General features: G+C 65.6%; 1 protein-coding gene across 1 annotated transcript in view; it reads right to left on the reverse strand.

The window, feature by feature from the left end:
* Nucleotides 1-7,277: 7,277 nt before the first annotated feature.
* LOC114484909 (genetic suppressor element 1-like) overlaps nt 7,278-15,379 on the reverse strand; it is a 21,675-nt gene continuing 13,573 nt past the window's right edge. The window contains exons 2-3 of the mRNA XM_028484298.1: nt 8,638-9,021; nt 7,278-7,414 (exon numbers count right to left, since the gene is read on the reverse strand). Of these exons, the coding sequence (XP_028340099.1) occupies nt 7,278-7,414; nt 8,638-9,021 (521 nt within the window). The remainder of the gene's footprint in view (nt 7,415-8,637; nt 9,022-15,379) is intronic.

The following is a 15,379-nucleotide window of genomic DNA, read 5'->3' on the forward strand; positions in this document are numbered from 1 at the left end:
CTTTGGGCACCTGGGGCCCCGGGGCTGGGGAGGAAGCTGGGGCCAGCGCAGACCCCCCCCCCCTCCACAAGTAGCACCCATCCTCCCTAGATTTTGTTCAGAACCTGCCTGGGTCCCAGGGGCCAAGACCCTCATCTTTTCTCCAAACCATCTCAAGTGAGCACGCTCCTGCTACCTAATCAAACCTTTGCTTGAGGGGAGGCAGGGCAGCCTACAGCTCAGGGTGCTGGGAGACAGTCAACCCCTGCCCCCTGCCCCAGAGGCCCCGACCACCGAGGCGCGGGCTCAGCAGTGACCAGGAGGCAGAGTGGTCGGATGCCAAGGCCCCACGGACGCCGGGACAGAGCTTCGCCCTGAGCAGCGTGCTCCCGGTCCAGGCCGCTTCACCGTGCTTCCCTAGGCTTGTGCACAGCTTGAACAGCTGTACGGGGCAGCCCCACGGGGAGACACCCGGGCCAGCCAGACCTGCCCCCAGCCGAGCTGCTCGGCAACCCCAAGAACAACGCTGAGGCCAGGTGCCCCCTTCACCCGCAGCCCTCACCCGTCAGTGCCTGGCCAGTGGGCACTGAGGAGTCGCCTGAAGGCTGCTGCCCCTGACGTGTGACCCCCGATTCCCCAAACAGATCCGCCAACCACGGCCCACACGATTCTGCAACCCCAAGTCGGCCGGGCCAACCATCGAGACCCAGCACCGGGTCAGGATCCCAGCCGTGGGGCAAGCTCCAGCCTCGGTCAGCTGTCCTTACTGCCCGCCTGGCGACAGCCGACAGGCGACAACGTCGGCGCCCTTCCTTTCCCAGTGGGACAGCCGCCAAAGTTTTGAAACTAGCTGTGTCTGCCAGGTTGGCAGGGCCCACCCGGGGCGCCAGCTTCAAGGGAGAAGCAGGAGGCAGGCGGCGGGCTGACCTGGCCAGCCCTGGGGCGTGGAGCCGGCCGCCGCGCCCGGCCGACGGAGGGAACCCCTGAACCCTGAGCGCTCACCAGGTTTGTGCAACCTGGGGAAACTGGGAGCATCTATCTCCCCACCACTGGCCACACCCTGGCCCGGCAACCCCGCTCCTGGGGCCCCAGCAAAGCAGGCTGCCGTCCACCGAAGACGCAGGCTGGCGGCCCCTACGGGAAACTCCCGCCACGGCCACCAGCAGCCGGAAGGACACAGCAGGGCGGGGGCAGAAAGCCACCAAGCAGGAGCACCTACCGTGCACCGGGCCTGCCCCCCGGGCCGCCCTGTGTACACTCCGCCTGGGGGTATAGAGGGAGCTGAAAAAGAAAGAAAACAAACACACGGAGGACCCCCAGCAGTCAAGGGAGAGGCTGCACTGCCTGGAGAAAACGGTAGGGAGGGTCGAGGCCAGGCGGGCTCTGCTCCTCGAGGGGCCAGGCAGACGGGGAGAAGCTGGAGCAGACACTTCAGAGCCCCAGCCTGTGCCAGCCCTGGGGCCTCACGGCCAGGAGGGCCCAGGGGCCACGCCACCTGAGCACAGAGACTCAGGGCCACCTGGCTCCCGACCCCTCCCACCTCTCAGATCACCCCCCTCCGGCCTCCGAGCCCCCCCGCCGTTAGCAGGTCTCCACGGATCAGCATCGTTTCTAAGCGCTGGGCAGTGAGTGAGGAAGGAGGAGGGGAGGGCGAGAGACGGAGCCTGGGGGCCAGGTGGCCCTACCCGCCCGGAGGCCACGGGCAATTAGCAGCCTCGTCCCTCAGGGGCGGCCGGAGGCCTCGCTTGGCAGCCAGATCGATGCCCGACCACGCAACCGCCAATTAGCGCGATCGCCCCCGACCCCGTTCTCAGGGCGGCGCGAGCTGTAATGAACCGGCGGTACACGGCAGGGGGCAGCGAGCCGCGTGCGGGTGCGGAGAGGGTGACAGCGGTCCGCGTCACCTCTGTCATCTGACCTCGCGGATTAGCGCCCGAGGCCCCCTGAGCCTAGGTAATTAACAGCTGAGACACCGAAGTCGCCGTGAGGGGAGAGGAAGCGAGGCCCGGAAACACAGGTGCAGCGTGTCAGCTCCCTAGACGCCACCCGAACGACCTTAAGCAGCCACTGGGTGCCCGGGACGAGGGCTTCTGTGGCGGGACCACCCCTGCCCGGCCCACTGCACAGTGTGAGCTCAGCCCCGGCGCTCAGCCCTCCCTCTCCCGGGGCACTGAGTCAGGCCGCCGCACCCGGGGAGGGCCGGAGAGCCGACGAGGGGCGGCGCTCGCCTGATGCGCTCCCTAAAGGAGGACCCCTGGGACGCTTTCCCGAGACGCCCCCTCCCGGGGCCGGAGCCACAGCACCACAGGGACAGATTCTGGAGCGCGCGCCAAGCAGCGGGGGTGCCCCCGCCCCGCGGCTGAGCCTCGCCCAGACTTCCACTCAGTGCGGGCAGGGACCCGCCAGCCAGGAGCACGTGCGGATCCCCACCAGAAGCACGCAGAGGAACGAGGTGGGGGACCCTCCGGACTCCCTGCAGGCCGGGCGCAGCGGGGACGGCCGGACACACGGCACACGCAGGGCTGCCCTCAGCCCGCTCCCCTTCCTGGAAGAGGCCCTCCCGGCCTGCCTGCCAGCTCCTCCACGGCGCGGGAACAGTCGGAGGCCCGTCCACCCAACGCCCTCCCCCAGGAGCCCTCCCCCCACCTCATGCCACCAGTGGGCGGGGCACACCTGCCCCCAACACAGGACGGTCACTAAACCCCAGCCAGCAGAGGCAAGGTGGGGCCTTTCTTAGACAAGATGCACTTCCAGGGGCCGACGACGTGGTGGTGAGCAGGACGGGCTGGGAGGAGGGGGGGCTTCCGCTGTGTGGAGGGGCATGGGGGGCCGGGAGGGGGCGCATCAAAGGACAGGAGAGGAACTGGGGGCAAGAAGGCAGAGGGGGCTCCAGGGAGGGGACGGGGAAAGTCGCCGTTGCAGCGACACAGCCCGGGGAGGCCTCTTGTCCCAATGTCTCATCAGGGCAGGCGCAAGCCCCCCTCCCTGGGCCCTGCTCTCCTCTGAATCCCCGGCCCAGAGCACAGAGGAGGACGGCGAGGCACCGAGGACGCCCTGCACGCTCACCCCTGCGCCACGAGACGGATGGGGCTGCAGACGCGCCGGGAAACCCGGCCCCGCCGAGCCCTGCGGCCACACAACTGACACACACCCGCGTCCCCCTCACTGGTTTTGCTGGGTTCTTTGAAAGAGGCAGACTTCAGGTGGCAGAACAGCGGTGCCGCCCCTCCCTCCTGGCTCAGGCCGGCTGAGTGAGGCACCGCCAGCGGGCAGAGTCCCACCTCCAACGCCGAGAGGGAGGGATGCTCCCGCCTCCTCCAGGGGCTCCAGGGAAACCAGACCCGCCTGCAAAGCCAGCGACAAGATGAGGCCGGCAGCCAGCAAACCCGCCTGGAGAAAAGCGCGCTCCCTCCCACCTGGCCCAGCTGCCCTGGCCAGCCTGCTTGTGTCTGGTCCAAACAGCCGGGGTCCGTCAGTCACCTCTCTTGCAGGCGGCGAAAACAGTGCTCGTGCCCTCGGGGTCTCCGTGAGGCCGCTCGGTGCGCCTGACACCGACGGACACGTGGGATTTGAACAGGCCGCCAGGCCGCGTGGCTCCGGAGCCCACCCTGCTCCTTCCACCCCGCCCAGCCCCGCCCCGCCGGCAAAGGGGCCAAAGACAGACGCCAAGGGCACTGCTGCGGGGCGCCTCATTCTAGGGGGCCCCGGCCTGTCACTACCGAAGGGTCCCACGGGTACAACCGGGACCAACGTGGGGGTCAGGCCCAAACCTGCAGCCTGAGGCTCCTTCCAGAACGTGCTGTGTGGGCCTGGTCACGGCCTGGGACTCCCTTTCTCCAAACAGCCAAGACGAGGGTCGAGGTGACAGGCAGCGGCTGCCCTGGGCCTGGACGCACCCACGCTGTCACGATGGTTGGCAGCGGCCGAGGCTGACGCCTCCGGCCCGGACAGGACGGACTCTCGCCCCAAATGGGGTCAATCTGGGCCTCGAGACACACGGGCTGCACTCAGCCGAGCCCTTGGCCATGGAAGCCCTCGCCCTCCTTTCCCGGCCCCTCAAGCCCTGGCTGCGCTGCAGGGGTGGGGGAAGGTGGGGATGGCAGGGGTGGACCTCATCTGCTGCACACGGCGCCGCACCTGGAGCTAGCGTGCTCTTTCTACGTCGTCAGAATCTACGGAGTGGAGACGTTATCCTCAGCCTCTTTTGTTTTTTTACTTTTTTACTTTTGGCTGCGCCGAGAGGCACGCAGGATCTCAGTTCCCAGACCAGGGATCGGACCCACGTCCCCTGCACTGGAAGCACCGAGCCCTAACCACTGGACCACCAGCGAAGTCCCTAGACGTTACCCTCATCCTGAGGACAGACGGCAGCTCAGAGAGGTAGGGTACCGTGCCCAGGCCACACAGCAAGGGCGCGAACCAGAATCTGCCGGCGTCCGTGTCCACCCTGCTGGGCGCCCGCGGCAGAGTGGGTTACAGGGCCAGGCAGATCTGGCCCCTCCCCCTCCCCGGAGAGACAGTCCCTTCGAGTGCCCCAGGAAAAGACACCCGGCCCCCCGCTGGCCGACGGGGACAGAGGAGCAGGGCCGTGTGGCTGCAAAGAAGCCTCGGGAAAGATAAAACCCCACCGAGAGCCAGTGTCTCCTCCTAGCATCCTCTCTCTGGGGGCAGAGCAAACGACAGGCACCTGGATTCCTTGCTCTGAACTGGATTTTTAAATGGCAGCCTGGAGACACGACGTGAGGAAAGACATCAGCCGGGAGAGCAGAGGGGAGAGCTGGGCCACGGCTCGGGGTAAGACGCTTCCGCAGCGTGGGGGTCGGTGGAGGCGGAGGGGAGGGTCACGGGGCAGCGGGAGGCGCCCAGGGCTGCGGCCAGCACCCAGGCGGCCCGACCAACACGGGCCGCGGCCTCGGCTGTCTCGGCTCTGCCATCGGGCCCACCTCTCCCACCACCTCCCTGTGCAGGAGGAGACGCCGCGCCTGCTCCGCCTGGGACCTCTGCCCTCGGGGACAGGGCCCTCTGGGGTCAGCCATGGGGTCCTGGGTCGCCTCAGCCCCCAGACGCCGAGATGCTGGCACCTCCGGGGCTGTGGGGCCTGTCGCCCTGGGTCACCCCGAAGAAATGGGGGCCTCGCCCTCATGGAGGGACAGCCGCAGCAGAGGCGGTGGCTCCCTCCTCTGGAAGGTGGACACGGATGCCAGGGCGGGGCAGGAGGCCGTGGAGTTTCCCGTCTCCCCTCTGCTGCCTAGGGCTCGGGACACCAGCGAGCCTGAAGCTCTCGGCTTTGCCCACCAGCAAGACGGACAGAGAACAGAGGCCAGGGCTGTGTTGGGAACGCAGCGGGTGCTCAATAAACGGTCACTGCCGCGGTTCAGGAGGGGAGAGCCCTTGCTGGGTCCACCTCCTCACACACCTGGTGACAGGTGTGCAGTGCCAACCAGCTAGAGAAGTGTGCCATGAGCGGACAGCCCTGCAAACACCGCTCTGAGAGCAGGAGCCAGCCGCGGGGCTGCGTGCACCCACAGGTGACAGACGTCCAGACAGCGGATCCCGGCTGCCAGGGCCGGGGGAGGGCGCGGGCACAAGGTTTCTTTCAGGGGTGACAAAACACGCTGGAATTAAGAGTGATGGTCGCAGAACTCTGAATGCACGAAAACCCACTAAACTTTGTCTTTTACAAGATGCATTTTCCAAAACGGGAATTATACCTTAAGAAGTTAAGCAAACCGCCCCCGCCAGCCCGCCATCACCAAGCCCAGCAAACGTCCCCCCCCCGCGCTCTCTGGCCCCCGGTGGAGGCACAAGGTTTCTTTCAGGGGTGACAAAACACGCTGGAATTAAGAGTGACGGTCGCAGAACTCTGAATGCACGAAAACCCACTAAACTTTGTCCTTTACAAGATGCATTTTCCAAAACGGGAATTATACCTTAAGAAGTTAACAAGCAAACCGCCCCCGCCAGCCCGCCATCACCAAGCCCAGCAAACGTCCCCCCCCGGGCTCTCTGGCCCCCGGTGGAGAGGCAGGCAGGGGAGCTGGGGGCTGCTGGCTCTCCCCACCGTGCCCCTACAGCCCCCAGGCTTCCGGAAGCCGACAGCCCACATCTCCAGTCTGTCCCCCGCTCTGTGGGGAGCACAGAGCCCCCCCCAGTGCCCCCTGCACCACTGCGGTGGGTGCTGGGGGGTGGGAAGGGGGTGCCCCTCCCCGGGCACAGGGCGTGTCCCCACCAGCTGTGTGACCTCACGCTCATGACTTGACCTCTCTGAGCCTCAGCTTCCCCACCTGTACGATGCGCCGACGACTCGGGGCTGCCCGCCGATCCTGCAGACGGGAGACAGCCCGTCAGAGCTGGGGCAGCTCCGGGGGGAAAGTGGGGGCCAGGCACGGGGTGCGGCCCGGAGGGTGCTCCAGGGAGGAACGGAGCTCACGGCCTCAAACCCAAGCCCCACGGGGTGCGCCAGACGGTGCACTGCCGATGAAGCGGACCACTGCTGCTTTAAACTCCAGACTCCGCCGGGGCCCCGAGGCAGAAATGAGGTCACAAGCCCCCAGGACACACACACAGTGACCCGAGCATCAGGGCAGCCCAGGGTCCAAATACTGAGCCCCCCGCCCCCCCAACCTCAGCTTTCTCACCAGAACGACGGCAATAACCTCGGGTCAACCAGCGGCGGACAGCACAAGCTCAGGCCAGCGTGGCTCGCCCCTCTCCTCCCTCACCTGATCCTCGGGCATCACGCACAACACCCAGACCGCAGCCTGCGGGGAGCAGGGTCCGCTCCACAACGGCACCCGCTGCTCCCGGCCAGCGAGGCCCGGCAGTCTCTGGCACGCGGGCTGCCCACCGGCCCATTACTCGAGCCGGACGCTGGGGCCAGCCCGGGGCAGCAGAGAGGGGACGAAGGCCATCAGGGCAGGCTCTCGCGTGGGCCACGCCTGCAGACCTCTCCACCGCCCACTCGGCAGGGAGGGAAACACACCCTTTCACTGCCACATCCTCTACAGATGGGGGGTGTCAGCCCAGGATGAGCCCAGCTGCCCGGGAGTGGACACAGCTGTTGGCTGAAGCCCTGACACGCGGGGGTGACTCGGCCAGATGGCCCCGGTGTCTCCCACGTGCTGACAGTTGTCTTTGAAAGCTGCGCCGGCCCTCTTTCTCCGCCTCCTGGAACGCCGGGAAGGAAGACGCCAGAGCAGGGAGCAAGTTCTGCCCTGGGGGCTTCGCCTCGACTCTGAAGAGACCCCCGAGTCTCGACCCCAGCTCAGGGAGCCACTGTCACGCTCCTCCCGGGGCGCTCACAGCCAGCCCAGGACGCCTGTTCCGGGGGCCTCGCCGGCACGGAGCTCACCGTATCTCTGCTCTCCGGCCGCGTGGTGTGCGGTGGCCCCGAACAGCGGGGCCTCCCGACAGCGGCGGGGCTCCTGCGGCCGGGCTGGCCAAGGAGTCCCGTGGAGAGCACGGAGGGCAAGGCGGGGCGTGCGTGCAGGACTGGGAAGGTCTGTCTCGGGGGACAGAACAGCCCAGGGCAGGCGGACACCAGCGGTGAGGGCGATCCCTAGCAATGCAGAAACCAGGCCCCGAAGGCCTTCGCTCCTGGGCCAGATCCACGCTGCCCGACAATGCTCGTCTACTCTCCCCTCACATTCCTCCTCCGTCCCACAGCCATGTGATCAGCAAGGGTGTGGAGACAAGTCAGATTCAGAAATCAGCAGACCCCCAGCCGCTCCAGTCACGGCAAACGTCCGCTCTGCTGAGCTAGCGACCCCAGAGTCTATGAAGACAGACAGAGCTCCCGCACACGTGTTCTCTGGGTGCCCCAGGGGGCCTGGAACCCAGGACGCCAAGCCCTGGACGTTTGGGGCAAGCCAGACAGCCGGCAGAGGCACCAGGGGCTCTGCTTCCTCTGCCTGGGAGGCCGACCCCCTGCCTCCAAGCAGTGAGTCTGGAGGGTGCCTGAGAGGCCTGCACCAGAACCGGTAAGGGCCCAGGCCTCCCAGCAGCTCTGGCTGCAAACTGCCTGTCACCCGCACTCATCCAGCCAGCAGCCCTTGGACTAACACAGGCTGACGGTCAGCCCTAGAAGTGCCCGGAGCCAGAGCTGTAGTGAGCCTCGTACAAACAGGAAGGCTGAAGCTCAGAGAGGGTCAGCGTTTGCCCAAAGTCACAGAGCACGTCACTGCCCGAGGGACACCAGGAGCCGGGGCTCCAGACCTCTGGGGGACACCTGTGCATGCCACCACAAGTCCCCTGCCTTGGAGGGAATAAGCCATGCCCCCACTTTGGGGCACTTGGGATAAAGAGGGTTTCCAGAGACCGTGCTCCCTGCCACGTGTGGAGGGGGTATCAAGGCCTGGAGCTCCCGGTCTCCTGGGAAACATGCCACCTGGGAAGAGGCCCCCGGGGCAGGTTGGGGGCTCCAGAGGGACGTGTCAGGGCCCAGCACACCCACCCTCTGAAGCCACAGCTGCGGACGCCCCCTCGGTGGTCCTACAGCCCAAGAAGGACAGAGCAGGAGAGGGCGCGGGAAGCCGGAGCCAAGCACAGCTGCTGGGGCCGGCGGGCTCCCCAGCCGGGCGGGGTTCAGACAGCGCGGTCCCCGCCAGAACGAAGCAGCACGAGAAAAACCGGCAAGCGTAGACGTGGGCGTGCAAGCACGGGGGCGGGAGCGGCCCCGCCCCCGGAGCCCCGGGAACGTGCGGGGTGGCGGCTCGTGGGACCGGCTGCTTCGCCCCGAGCGAAGGAGCCGCGAAGCCTGGGCAGGAAGGAAGGGGCTGCTCTCTCCCCCGCTTCGTGGAGCCGCCCGGCGGGCGCGCCTCTTACCTCTGGGCTCCTCCGCCTGTTTGGCGAGCTTGCGCAGCGCGGCAGCAAAGCTGGAGGACGGCGCGGCCTGGGCCGACAGCGCGCTGCTGGTGGCGGGGCTGCCGCTGGGCACCAGGGCGCCATTGAGCGGCGAGGGGGTGAGGGGGTTGACGGTGGCGGTGGTCCTGGTCGCGGTGGAAAGCATCCCTAGTGAAGGGGACTTGGGCTCATGGCTCATGCCTGAAACAGGAAAAGAAGAACCAGAAGTCACCCAGAGAGCAGGAAGGCCCGGCACCGGAGCGGGGTCCGCGGGGTCCGCGCGGCCTGGGGGTCCGGTGCCAGCGGGCGGCATGCGGGGAACGGGAGCAGAGCCGGCGACCCCGGCAGGACAGGAGAAACGGAACAGAGCCAGCGCTGTGCAGAGAACGGGGGCGCGACCCCAGAGTCCAGGGGGCAACCCCACCCTCTCGGCTCCGTAAGCAAAGAGCCGCTGTGTCCAGGACCCCGGAGGGTCCAGATGCCGAACGGCTCGTCCCGGCCCAAGCCAACAACCTCTCCAGGACAGCCCAGAAGATCGGAGGGCACCCCGACAGGCGTGGGGGACGGAGACCAAGGCGCGGGACCAGTGTCCTCGCAAGAAAGAGAAGAACGCCAGAGGAAAGGGAAAGGGCTGAACCACTGACGATCACGAAGACGAACACACTTCTGCCAGGCCTTCAGCACGGGGCTCTGGAGGACTGACGGAGCACATCCTTTTCCTTCCAGAGAAGCAAACAGGCTCGTATGATGGGCAGGAGCACAGACCCGGGATCGTCCCAGGCGGCTTGGCCGGAGCCCTCCTGTGCCGCTACCATCCCCCCTTGAATCCCAAAGCCACAGGGGTCTGCACTGAGAAGGTGCCTCCGAGGACAGGAGCAGGCAGAGAACACAGCCACCTGCAGACCCTGCTGTGGTCTCGCCCGGCGCAAACCCCGCCTAGATGCTAAAAGACCCGCGACTGCAGGTCTAAACCGCTGTCCGGGGGAAGCCCCCTTCCCACGGGGGTCCAGGTTCAGGTGCCACGCTGGCCGAGGAGCCGCCACCCGCCAGGAGTGACATCAGATGCCTTCCCACGAGCCCCCGGCCTTTCAAGTCCTGAGGAGGCCCAACCTTCACCCGCCCCACGCGCCCCACTGATAACGGCCGGGCTCCCTCGCGGGCGGGCGTGAGCGGTGCCATAAGTAAGTCTTCCGTTAACCTCTCCTGCCCTCTCAGGGGCACCTGCCGCATCCCCGCTCCCTCACTGTGGGTACATTCGAGAGGCGTAAATCAAGGCGCACGGCCTCGCGGGTGGCACGGGCAACGGGCTGTGTGCAGGGAGAGGTAAATGAACTTGCGAAGCCCCAGACGGAGACCTAGGAGGGGCGGCTCCAGGGAACACCCGCGGTCACCTGGGGAGGGGTCCTGGGGAGTCATGGGAGGGGTGGGAGAGCACAAGCACAGAGTGCCCAAGAAGATGACGGGGTGGGAACGTGTGCTGCCGCCAGGCCACGGCCCCCACCCCAAGCGGCTCTCCGCAGCCCCCAGAGCCCACCCCACCTCTGCGGCACTCTGCATGCAGTCCAACTCAAGGCTAACCGCAACCTGCTTCCGTGCCTGTCCCCGTGGGTAGCCAGGTGAGCACTGGGGACCCCTACCAGTGGCCAGGCAGGGGTGGGCCCCTGAGACTTGTCCTGCCCCCAGAACTAGCCAGGAGGGGTCGCAGGCCCCGACACACGCCCTGAACCCAGGGTCCCGGAGAGCCGGGCCGCCGCCGCCATCACCTTCTCGCTGGGCGGGCGGGAAAAGAGATCTTGGGGGCTCGGCCGCATAAACGGCCACGGCAGGGATGGGGTGGGGGGCGCATAAAAGGCAGTATCGAGGCAGGCGCGAGTTCGAGGGAACACCGTTCTCTCGGGAGAGGGCTCGCACCTCGGAAATAAAGGACCCGCACAAGCGCCCCTGTGCCCAGGCTGGCCTCCCAGCTGCCGGCGGGTCACGTGGGCGGAGCCACGCCGGGCGACAGGGCCCCATGGCGGCAGGCAGGGCACCAACCCGAGGCTGACCCCGCGTGTCCTCCTCTTTCTGGAAGAACAGGGGAGAGGGTGGGAACCACATGCCCACAGGCACCGCAAGCCCACCAGAGAAACCCGAGAACCCAGGGGGGCGCAGGGTCCCTGCCCCAGCGGGCTGGTCACTAGAAAACACAGGTTCCTAACAAGGGTCCTTTCTCAGCCAAGCCGGCACCCAGCCAGCCACTGGAGGACCGTGTAGCCCAATGGACGCCATGTCCCGGAAGCTCGGCCCAGGCCCCCCTCGGCCCCCTCTCCTCCTCCTCCACGGACGGTGTGGACAGAGAGGGCAGGAGGTGCTGCCGGCCACGGAGCAAAAAGGAGGTGGGAGCCTGGAGGTCTGGCTCAGCGTGGACTAGGCTGCCATACGCTGTGGCCTGAATCCCGGCTCTGCGACCTCTAGCTGTGTGATGTTGGGCAAGTTACTTTGCCTCTCTGGGCCTCCTCAGTCTCCTCGTCTATAAATGGGGGATAAAGACAGAGTCTGCCTCATGAAGTTAATTCCGCCAGGGTTCAAAGGAGGTAAATTACGTGAGAAGCTTCAGAGCAGGGCTGGCACGTTCCAGGAGTCACTGTTATTATCACGCAGCTGGTCAGCGGACGAGGGCAGAAACCCAGGTCTTGGGTGGGCGAGGGGCTGGGCTAGGCTCACACGGGCCAGGATGGGCAAAATGGGACCCGACCTGCCGAATCTGTGCCGCCTACCACCACCCCCATCCCTTCTGTGTCTGGGCCGGGAGTCACACAGCCCAGCTCTCCACGTCCGTGAGTGGCACTGGCTGGTCAACGCGGACACACAGGACACCCCGGGACAGAGGGGGCCCGGAGCTCTTGTCCTGCTGCCTGCGGTGATACCGAGGACGTGACCCCACACAGCACCTGATCTGGGCAGTCCAGACGTCTTCTGGGTCCTGCTCGGGACCGAAGCACCCTCAGCACCCACGCTCAGCAGACCGATGGGTTTCTTTTCTTGGGGGGGCGGGTGGTGGTATACAACGGAGCACCACCCTGTGGGGACCCCATCCGGGCATGGCCCGCACAGGTCCTGGAGGTCCTGACCAACACCTGGAGGAAGGCGTCGCCACGAGGGGCTGCCCGGAGACGAGGTACGTGACGGGGGACCCCGGGGCTCCCTACTCCAGGGAAACGAAGACCTTTCCCGGGACATCAGGTCACACAGACGGTCGGGTCACCTCTCAAGACACCCTCATGATGGGCCTGGGAGAGGCTGCAGCAGCAGTGGACAATCCCCCAACGCCGCACTCACTCCCACCCTGGGCCTGCCCTCAGGGTCTCAGACAATCCTGAGGCCAGCAGAGCACCGGTGGGGAAACCGAGGCCAGGAGCTCCTCAAAGATCGGTCACGGTCACACAGACGACCCAAGGCCACACAGCTCAGCAGCACATCTAGGACTTGAGCCCCATTTTCTGGGCCCAGATGCAAGTGATCTCACCACTCATGACACCACCTGACCAGTCCGAGGCCCAACTGTGATGCCAGACCAAGAGGTGCAACACACTCAGCGCTCAGGTACGCTCGACTACAGTGGTTCAGAAATGTGTCCAAGTCTGGCACTCATCCCTCAAGAGGCGGGGATGAATCCTCTTCTCTCGATGTGGGGCAGACCTCTCAACTCACTTCCACTGAACAGAACACGACAGAAGCGTGGCGACCGCCAAGATGAGGTCATCAAAGGCCCCTGGCCACCTCCCTGCGCTCTCCTGGATCACTTGAGCCTTGGCGGGGGAGGTCAGCTGCCAGGTTGTGAGGATGCCCTAGGTACCTGTAGGGAATCCCACATTCAGGGAACTGAGGCCTCCAGCCAACAGCCAACTGAATCATGAACCATCTTGGCAGCAGCTCCTCCAGCCCCAGGGGAGCCTTCTGATGAGACCACAGCCCCAGCAAGAGTTCCTTTACACCAGACTCTGGGCCAGGGCTGCCCGGCCGAACTACTCCCAGATCCCGACACGTTTAGGTTTGGAATAGCTTGTTACGCAGCGTTAGGTAACTGCTACAGTGAGTGCCACCGCCACGTCCTCTGTTGATCACGACCCTCGATCTCTATTTCCCCTCCTCTGTGGAAGTTCAACCACCTGCAGGTACTCTGTGCCTTCTTTACCCACAGTCTCCAAATCGGGCCCCTCTGATGCCATCCAAGGCCATTAACCACCTCCCTCCCCTTTCCCGCATTCCTCAGAGAACTGACCACCACCTTTAAATCCTATCACCTCTAAGGGAAAGGTGTCACGGTGCCCATTTTACAGGAGAGAGACTCCAGGCTTGGGCCCAAGGGCCGGCAGATGGTCAACAGCAGGGCTGGCATTATCTGAACACAGCACCTGTGTCCCACGTACATAAAGCTGGTCAGGGCCCAGATCCAGACCCATCCTGGGGCCGCGGCAGGAGGGCCTGGCTCTTCCACCCCACAGCCCACACCGCATGCTGCCTCCAGACAGAGGGGAGGGGGGGCGGCAAAGTGAGGCAGGCGAAGCGGTCCTGCATCTGCCAGTGACCGGTCCCCGCGGCCCAGGGAGCAGATGTGGAGGTCACTGCCCAGTGACCCTGTGACAGGCTGGCCAGCTGGTGACCCAGGCGGACATGCTGTGACCGCCAGCTGCCAGCGCTGGGCAGGATGGTAGACGGGTGCTCGAATAAGCGGGGAGCAGCCATGGGGCAAATCCCGGGGCAGACCCCCAAATGTCACGGGCCCCTTAAGGCCACGGGTGGGGGTCTTCAGGTGACAACAGGAGGAGCGATTTTCTCATTTTTAGCCTTTTTACTTCTTTATGTTCTAGTTTTTCTGTAGCGAACCAGGTTTTTACAAGTGGGGGGCCCACAAACAGAGACTTGCCTGCATGAATTTGGAATAACCAACAGGGGATGGGGTCTTCCCCAGACCGGGGCCTCCTGCGGGGCAGATGCGGGAGCCGAGGGAACTGGGGTGCCCCTCCTGGAACCCAAACCCTCACCGACAGCCCCAGCCTTTCCCCGGTGACCAGGGTTCTGGGGGGCAGGCCCACCCTCTGCCCCCGCCTGGACCAGCCGCCACCTGAATGTCACTGTCACACTCCTACTGGCATCCAGTGACACCCCACCCCCCTCTGAGCCTGCTCACCCCCCTCCTTAAAGCCCGGCACGTGCTGCACAGGCCCCACGTACAGCGCCCCCAGGCTCCTGGGGCTCCCCCAAAGCTAGAGTCCCTGTCGTGGTCTCTGGAGCAGCTTCGGGCCAGGAAAGCTGCTCTGCTGATGTCAGGTCACTTAAAATAGAATTCCAAACGAGCAGCTTCGTTAGGGGAGTCTAAAATTAGCATTCCTCCTCAGCATGTGTGCATCGAGAAGGGAGGGGTGGGGACGGGAGGGGAGGCAGGGTGCCCGAGGGACCACCGGCAGCTGGGGTGACGGCCCCCTTGCACCTAGGACGTGGAAGGACAGAGGCCAAATTCGGGGGACCCAGAGACCCCGTAAAGGGTCACCTCGGACCTGCGGGGGATCGACACGGCCTCCGGGAGCACAGCTCCCGCTGTGTGCCTCGCCCCCTGAGTCACAGGCTCGGGGTCACTTCGGGGCTGCTCTGCCCCCAGCCCTGCACAGGCAGGCGGGTCCCACACCCCGCCACAGGTGCCACCGTGACCGTGGAAGGCCCAGTGGCGCGCGGAGAGGAGAGGGGGCCTCGGGCAGCCCCGCACCCTCGAGAAGCCGCGCAGAGCAGGGGTGCCTATCCTCCCCCACGCCCTCATTAGAGAGGTATTTATTAACTTCTGCGCTCCTGGCCGCTCCTGGCCATCGACTGAGCTCTTGTCTACATTATCAGCTCATGTAAATTCATTATCCTAACAGCTGGGAATAGGCTCCACAGCACGAAGGCCAATGATGGATGAGGGCCGGGGGCCGGGGCGGCCCTGGGGGCAGGGCCAGAGCTCCCTCTCCGGCTGTACCAGCCCGACACACGGGGAGCTCAGGTGGCCTCCTGGCCGCCTCACTTGCGTCACATGGTGCTGTTCACCTCCTGCCCCTTCGACCCCCCAGGAGAAATGAGCTACAACTGCCAGACACCCAGAGCCGGGAGCCCCTGCCCTGTGCCCGAAACCCAGGGCAGGAGAGGAAAAGCCACCAGCCTAACAGCACGCACCGAATCTCCCAGGCCCCTCCTCCCCCGATGGGGACGGTCTTTAGAAGCCAGGACCGCCCGGCGAGGCCATCGCCCTTCCCGCTCCTTCTACCAAAGTGTGGTGTCCTTAACCAATGCTCTTTCCTCTGCCCTGCCCAGGTTTCTAATATGGCCAGAAGGAGTACAAAGCTTAAACCAAAAAAAAAGAAAAAGGCAAAGCAGAAAAATCCAGGTGCAGAGGGGCGAGCTGGGCTGACGGCTTGGCAGACGTGTTCCAGAACCACCTTGTCCCCGGTGCTTCAGAACAGACCCCGATCGACTCTGAACAGCTGGACTTAAAGGGCGGGGGGGGGGGGGGGGGGGGCGGCGGGGCGGGCCCCTAACCCTCCATTAA

The sequence above is a fragment of the Physeter macrocephalus genome, unplaced genomic scaffold (genome assembly GCF_002837175.3).
Source record: "Physeter macrocephalus isolate SW-GA unplaced genomic scaffold, ASM283717v5 random_184, whole genome shotgun sequence".
Lineage (NCBI taxonomy): Eukaryota > Metazoa > Chordata > Mammalia > Artiodactyla > Physeteridae > Physeter > Physeter macrocephalus.